This window comes from Spermophilus citellus (genome assembly GCF_964194105.1).
Source record: "Spermophilus citellus genome assembly, chromosome: 2".
In the NCBI taxonomy this organism is placed as follows: domain Eukaryota; kingdom Metazoa; phylum Chordata; class Mammalia; order Rodentia; family Sciuridae; genus Spermophilus; species Spermophilus citellus.
Window position 1 is genome coordinate 57,288,284 of NC_138183.1, and position 8,359 is coordinate 57,296,642.

The 8,359-nt window shown below is 35.3% G+C and overlaps 1 protein-coding gene across 7 annotated transcripts in view; it reads left to right on the forward strand.

The window, feature by feature from the left end:
- Positions 1-8,359, forward strand: part of NFIB (nuclear factor I B) — a 433,171-nt gene that overhangs the window by 422,831 nt on the left and 1,981 nt on the right. For all 7 annotated transcript variants that reach the window (XM_081278616.1, XM_081278617.1, XM_081278620.1 and 4 more), the window contains one exon: positions 3,843-8,359. This exon is cut by the window's right edge and continues 1,981 nt beyond it. In XM_081278616.1, the coding sequence (XP_081134742.1) occupies positions 3,843-3,972 (130 nt within the window). In that variant the 3' untranslated portion in view covers positions 3,973-8,359. The remainder of the gene's footprint in view (positions 1-3,842) is intronic.

Here is an 8,359-nt window from a genome sequence, read left to right on the forward strand (position 1 = left end):
TTTTTGTAATGCCTGATTTTTCACATAGTACTTACACTCTCTTCTCCCCGCTTCTCTTCTTCTCTTTCTCCCTTCCTTTTCCTCCTCCACTTCCTTCTTCTTTTTCTTTTTTTAGTGGTCATGGCCAGTGTGTGTGTGTGTGTGTGTGTGTGTGTGTATTTATATATATATTTAAAGATGTTCTCTCAAATTTCAAATGTGTTCATCTTTAGTTTGCCCAAAGAAAGATGATTTGACTTTGGAAAATTAATGATAATAAAGTAAATGCAAGCTTGAAGACATATCAATGAAGTAGCTGCATTCAACCTCCTTTCAGAGTTAGATTCTCATGACTCTTACTAGGTAGCTAGGTAGATTACAGATTGTTGAATTGAACATATGATTTTTCATATAATTCTCATTCCACCATAAATTACATATAACTTACATGTAACTAATTTGTGTAAGAATATGTGTGATTATTTTATTCATACATATGACTATTTGCATTAATTTGTACATAGAGACAGCATCAAATTTGTAAGAAGCACTGCTACATTTTTACTTGAATATGCAATTTTAGGCATTGTGCTTTTGAAATTAAATGATCTAGATTATTTTGGTGAATAAAATATTTTTCTTTGCATTGTTATCCTGGGCTTTGAATTCGTCTTACCAGGCCTTTTTTTCAAAGGGACTGCCGAAAAAGCTCTAAAAAATGTCTGTGCCTTATAGTTCTGAACTTAACCTACAGATTGGCAATAAGAGGCTTGTAAAACTCATATATGGGGTCTGCACAGTGTTAATGTTTGAGATTTATTTCCCCCCAAAGGTTCATAAACAGTATTGACAAATATATTACACACTGCAATTTTGATATGGTCATAATGTAGGATGGGAGGTTTAGAAGGTTTAAATAAACATTTAAATTAAATTTGTTAGACATTCTACAGCAAGAGTCCTGTGATTACCATCAATTTATTTTTATTGAGGATTTTCTAAAGAATATTAATATATGTCTCTTCTAAGAACTGAGTAAAAAATCAATTGCAAGATAGACCCTGAATTCTTGTCTTTTCTGCCATTAGTTGTTAGACTTGTCCTTTAAGAAACCACACTGATTTCTTTCTTTCTTTCTTTCTTTCTTTCTTTCTTTCTTTCTTTCTCTCTTTCTCTCTTTCTCTCTTTCTCTCTTTCTCTCTTTCTCTCTTTCTCTCTTTCTCTTTCTTTCTCTCTTTCTCTTTCTTTCTCTCTTTCTCTTTCTTTCTCTCTCTCTTTCTTTCTCTCTTTCTTTCTGGGATTGAACCCAGTGGTGCTTAACCACTGAACTACATCTCCAGCCTTGTTTTATTTTTCATTTTGAAACAGGGTCTCACTAGTTATTAGGACTTGGCTAAGTTGCTGAGGCTGGCTTTGAACTCGTGATCCTCCTGCCTCAGCCTCCTGAGCCGCTGGGATTACAAGCATGCACTACCAGGCCCAGCTCACACTGATTTTCAATCATTAAAATTTACTTTATATTCCTAAAGCATGCAGTCTCAAAATGAATTTTTGGAGTTCACCTATTTTGGAATTCTTGTTGATTTTGCTGCCAAGGATTATCTATTAAGCTAGGTTTTTTTTTTCTTTTTACATAGCCCTCTTACTTCAGGTTAAAAATATTGGATGTTTGTTTATTTTGTAATTCATTTTGTTAAGAAATAGTTTGCACTGGCTATGGCCAGGCTCTATAAGGATAGATAAGACTAGGTCATTTTCTCTACGGAGTTCACCTTTCAGCCAGTAAGATGTTGCAGATAACAGATCATTATGAAATGAAGTAATATAAGCTGTAATAGGACTATGTACAAAGTGCAGTAGAAGCACAGTTGAGGGGAAAATGAGCTTCAGAATGCATTATGTAATGCTGTTCTCAATCAATGGTGCAAACTGCAGTGATCGTTGTTGAAAATGTGTGTGGGAAGAGAGAAATGAAAACGGTTACGTCTCTTAAAAAGACTTCAATGAAAAATATTCTTATTCTTTAAGATTACAATTTTCTTTAGATAATGAGGACATACCTTTGTAGCTTGAATGTGATTATTCCTGCAAGTATTAAATCAGATATCTATTTTCTCTGAATATGGACCAAATCAGAATGTTCTGATGAGTATATACAATCTTAGGCAACATCTCTAAAATATGTTTATTGGATGTGATTTGAAATGATTGATTTGTTTATTTTAAAAGTTATTGAACATCTACTGTGTTCTTGGTCCTACACTAAATGATAGCAAAAAAAGAGATGGATTTTGCTGTCATTGAATTTGACAACTGATCATAAAATCCCTGATTTAAAAAGATCATTGTGATTTTTTTTCTGTTGAATTATCTCAGAATTATCTACCTAGACATGTAGTGATATGTCACATATTGCATAGAGATATCAGCAGAGTAAAAAAGTTGTATGTCAAGTGTTATTTCAATCCAAATTTGTTCCTTCATGTTCCATAAACGCCTTTTGTATCTTTGGAATTCAACTATGAACAAATGAGTATATATAGATCAAAAGCTATGTAACAGCATATATCTTACCTTATGGTTGCAAAAGTAAAGCAAAGGATACTAAATGAAATTTAAATTTTGTCTCAATGCCAGGCCCTGATTAAGCTGGGTATGCAATTGTCTGTCTGATGTTTTCTTGGTTCATCATTTTTTACGCAGCTGTTACTTAGCTGACAGTTGTTCCAAGCTGGATATTGAAACAAGCAATACATCAGATTAGGTGTACCCCAAACCTGTGGTACGCACATCTGGTGTTATTTTCCCACATGTGGTGACACTTTTTTTTATGAGAGATTATGCTGGTAGCAACTAGAGAACTGTTTTGCAATTTTTTTTTCACAACCCCAACATAGGTCAAAACTGAGGTGATGTGGAGAGAGGCAGAAATCTCATCCCTTTATCCTTTCAACAGACCACTCCACCTCACCCTACCCCCACCCTTCCCACTCCTCCAGTTCAGAGCAGCTCAGAGGTGGTGATGTTGAAGGCAGGGCATAAATGGAAAGGAAAACTTTGGTTCTATCTCTTAATAAGTTTCGACAGAGGAGGATAAGGAAACTACTGGAGAGCTCTAGAACTAGGAGGCACAGGCATAGAGGCCCTTGTGGCCTCCTATGATGATTTCTCACAGTGTATGCTCTGCAGAGAACAAAACCTCTGTTCCTTTTTTTTTTTTTTTGTCTATTTGGTCTTTACTAACAATTTCCAATGAAGATATGTTTGGTAATCAAGCATTTCCAATTACACATTATGCATAAGGCTACCTGGAAAAAGTATTTTCCTATTGTGAGGGAGAAAAAAATATTTTCCATTACACTTTTCAATTTTTTTTCAACACAATAGGTAGGTAAAATATTGAAACCCATCTTACTACTGAATTGCTTGTGAAATAAAGGTGAAACAAGATCATGTAATATAACTGGCAAACTACAGTATATTGGTATTACTGTGGACTGCTGCTTTTTTTTCTTTTTTTTCTTGGACAAAAAAAATCATTCTATTTATGTCCAAATGGATCATATATTTTAGGAAGAATATACTTAATCAGTTCAATGATTGTGTGTATCCTATTCCAGGTTTTTCTGACTCACAGTTAGTCTTACTTTTCATGAAAAAAAAATAGATCATATAGTATAAGTAGGTACAATATGTGTAATTGGCATATTTATCTCATGTTAGACTCATTATCTCATTAATTTTGAATAAAGTTATAGTACTAATTTGATGCATCTGGAATTTGTATTTCTAATATCACTGCAGATTTTAACATTGTCTTTCTGTTTTTTCTTCCTTCCCTACTACCCTTCTCCTCTCAACAGTCCTGGTACCTGGGCTAGCTTGGTTCCTTTCCAAGTGTCAAATAGGACACCCATCCTACCGGCAAATGTCCAAAATTATGGTTTGAACATAATTGGAGAACCTTTCCTTCAAGCAGAAACAAGCAACTGAGGGAAAAAGAAATACAACAATAGTTTTAAGAAATTAAAAAAAAAAAAAAGGAAAAGAGGAAGACTGGACAAAACAAAACAAAGGGAGAAAGGAAAGAAACTGAAGAAAGAAGATGATAGACCAGCAATTGCAGCACTTACAATCACTAATTCCCTTAAGGTTGAAACTATAATGACATTAAAAGGGTCGATGATATTTCACTGATGGTAGATCACAGCCCCTGCAACGTAGCCTTTGTTACATGAAGTCCGCTGGGAAATAGATGTTCTGTCTCTATGACAATATATTTTAACTGACTTTCTAGATGCCTTAATATTTGCATGATAAGCTAGTTTTATTGGTTTAGTATTCTTGTTGTTTACGCATGGAATCACTATTCCTGGTTATCTCACCAACGAAGGCTAGGAGGCGGCGTCAGAGGTGCTGGGTGACAGAGCCATGAGCCAGCCGTTTTATAAGCACTCTGATTTCTAAAAGTTAAAAAAAAATATATAAAAATCTCTGTAGCCTTTAGTTATCAGTACAGATTTATTAAATTTTGGCCCTTAACCCAGCCTTTTCCAGTGTGTAACCCAGTTTGAAATCTTAAAAAAAAAAAAGAAAAAAAAAGAGAAAAAGAAAAAAAAAGAAAAAAACAAAAAAAAGGAAAAAAAAAACCAGTTTGAACACAAAGGCTCTATGGAAGAAATGCCTCTATGTAGGTGAAGTGTTATCTCTGCATGCAACAGTAAAAATTAATATAATATTTTCCCCACAAAAGAAACACTTAACAGAGGCAAGTGCAATTTATAAATTTATATCTAAGGGGGAATCATGATTATAAGTCCTTCAGCCCTTGGACTCTAAATTGAGGGGATTAAAAAGAATTTAAAATAATTTTGAACGAATTTATTTTCCCCTCAGTTTTTGAGGGCATTTAAAAAGGCATTAAATCAAGACAAATCGTGTGCTTGAGGAAAAAAAAAAAGAATGAAAACACAGCACTTATGTTGGTTTAGCTGCAGCCTCCGTGGAGGTAGAATTTATTTATTTAAAATTACTGGTTGCATCAAGAACCCATAGGGTGTACAAAAGGTTCTATAAAATCTGCATTATAGAGACAAAGAGGCAGGCAAATCCATGTCACAAGGGTAAAGCTTACAGTTTACAAACTGGGAACGCCAGGGTGTAGGATATAAAAACGCACTCTTGAGAAAATAAATGTAATCAGGGTGCTGAAAACTTGCATGGTGCTTTCAGACATTAGCCTTGTTCAACAAATTTCTTGTATTGACAGATCCGTAGTGTGCATGGGCAGACACATTTTGCCTCTATGTCTCTTAAAATTTTAATTAAAAATACTCTTTCCAGTAATCCTAATTTGCACGAAGATATAATGTCCACATTACGTGCCTTGCCTTGAAATCTAAAAAACAAAAAAACATAAAAAAACAAAAAAACACAAAAAGTGACATCACTACACTTGTTTTGCTGCATTTATTATCATTTTAAATCTTTACCATTTTTATGACAAAATATTTTGTACTCCAGACGAAGAAAAATGTGTGACATCATGGATTTTTTAGACAGTTATACCTTTATCTCACATTTATAAAGCATATCATGGCTGTGTATAGTTGCCGCTTAAAAATTGTAATCGACCAGCAATATTTTCAGTATTTTGGTGTTTTTTCTATTAACCTTTCATGTTTTTCATCTTCCAATTAATATTTGGGGGGGAGGGGTTTCAAATTTATACGAATTATGCAATACCAAGTTTTGCCTATGTAGGTAGTGCTTTTAGCTGTATTGGTTATTATAGGTAAGTACACAGATTTAAAAAAAAATAATAATGTATGCTTTTTTTTTTTTTCGTTTGTTTGTTTTAATTGACCAAAGTGGGTACTGCTATTTTTGCAGTGTGATGAGGTCCTTTTGTGTACTGAGAGATGGACAGGGGATTTTTTTTAATATACATATATATATATTCTGGGGTGGGTGGGAGGATTTTTAACACTTTACAGTGTAGCTGTGAAGCAGTGCACCCTGAGATGGGCCCGGGCTGCCAAGCAACTGTTCTGCCTACTGTGACAAACTTCAACTTACACAGGTTCCCTCTCTCTAATTTCCCACCTGGGGTGCAAGCTGAACTCATTTGTGGTTTTCAGAAGAACATGATAGTAAGAACTAGAAAACACAACAAATTCCCCTAGAGGCAGAATTGGCCTAAAAAAACTTATTTTAGTTGTTGGTGGTAGTTTTTCTTGAAAGTTCCATATCCACAGTGAAGAATGAGCCTGTCTCATATTTGGCAAAGACATTTGTTGCAATGCCCACGTAGCGGATGTTGGATGTTTCACACTTTGGGGTTTAGTGCAGGAATATGCTTTCTCCTACAAACAACATTCAAGCAGCTGGAGGGAGTGCTGCTGCATATTCTTTCCGGCCACTTCCCTACCCTGTATCTTCATTTTATTAATAATAGAATATAATTTACCTGTGACTTACTACTTCAAATGAATGGGAGTGCACTTGGACTTTTTCTTTTTTTTTTTTTTTTTAATATCCAGAAAAGTAAATGAAGGGTTGCTATTTCTGAATATATTTGGACTGAGAAATTAAAATCAAAGTTGTTTTTAGGGAACAAAAATTTTAAAATCTTCTTTTCCCTTTTACCTGCCCTGTTAAACTGAGAACTAGAGCAGAGACAAATATAGAATTTTAAGACATAACTTTCCTGTGGATGAATTAGATACTGATGGGATTTTTTTAAAGGGATGGTACCTCAAATATATATTTGATTTATTTTCCCCTGAGTGCTAGAAGGTAAATGGAGACCATTTTTATTTTGCCCTCTCCACCCCACCCCGAGTCCTGTTGAGAGAATTTATTTCGAGAGGGAGAATCTTCCAGAATCAGTGATACAAGGTAGGCTGTCTTGAGGAGCCCCCTGACCCTTTTCCCCCAGGCCATGGCCTTATAAAATAAACTGTCAATTGTTCTCACAGCATATCATTTCATAATGAATACTTTAGAACAATGCTTATGGGCCTGAGCATTGTGTTTGATTAGCCCATTCACTTTGATAGCCCAAATGCTGAATAGCACAGCGGGATCCTAGCAGCAAGTTCCAAAGGAAGTCCAATCATTTCTATGATGCTTGCCCTGTAGAAACAGATCATCTCAGCCAAGCTCTTCATGTATCATTGACCTGTTAGGTGAACAACTCAACCTCACAAGGACACACAGTATTCTTTATGGGCAGAGTCGCTCTCGTTTTTGCCAGTGAATGAGCAGTTCTAGCTAAACCAAGTGTGGCACTGTGGGTATTCCTGCCTGCCTCTTGGATACAAAGGCCTAGTGCAAGTGTTGCTTTTTTCCCCCCCTTAAATTGATTTTTTTTTCTTGTTTCCATTTGAGATGAAACTATTAAAAATACTACTATATATAATCTCAAATCCATTCTTCAGCCTCCTCCTCCTCTTACCAGGAAGTATATTCTAACGAAGGGCCCCACTTCTGCAGGTCTTGCACGCCCCTCCCTTACCCAGAACTGCAGAGCTTCAGGATGGCGGTCACCCAAGGGCATCCACAGGGTGGAGTCTCCAGCCACCAGCCTGTGGCACTATTCAGCCTTCGTTGCATTGCTTTGCAGCCCGCCACTCACAGTGCCTCTGAAGCGTGTTTCCCCTGGAGTGACATGAGCATCTGAGGCTTGTCTAAGGAAAAAATAAAATAAAAGGCAGTGAAGGATACTGTACATAAAGACATGGCAAAAAAATAAAAAATCTTAATTATAGCAATATAGTTATCGGGTAATGTTCGGGTGGGCAGCTCCATTAAAAAAATATGTGAATGAATCTGTGAAGCTGCAAGTAGCAAGAAGAGCGGAAGGTCTTCTTAATGAACCGCCTACCTTGTAGACAGTAATTTGTACACTGTATAGTTTTGTTAAGAATTTTTTTTTAAATTAAAATTCCCATGTTTGTAAAGCTAACTTTTTAACAATTATAATGGAACTATATGTTGTTTCCATTTTTAAAGTAAACAAGAATATTCCTTGTTTAGAGGCTGGACTTGAGTTAAAACTCTCCAGGCTCTTAAGTTATGTATTAGAAAAGAAAAATCTGTCCATGTTAGGAGTTATTTCACAGATTCCTGTGCTTGAAAAGCATAGGATACTAATCCTTTAAAAAAGTGTAAATGGAGAAAAGTTATATTTTATGAAGGTTATTTTGTTGTATTTAGTATTGGAAAAGTTGGTTTTCAGAGCATTTCAGAATGTCGGAAGCACCACTGTCTTTTTATTATATAAGGCCTTTAGCAAAAGTTTGTGTGATTGTTACATGATGGTATTTAAGGTTAAGTTTCACAGAGCATTCAGGATAGGCAGAAGACGAAAATAGTG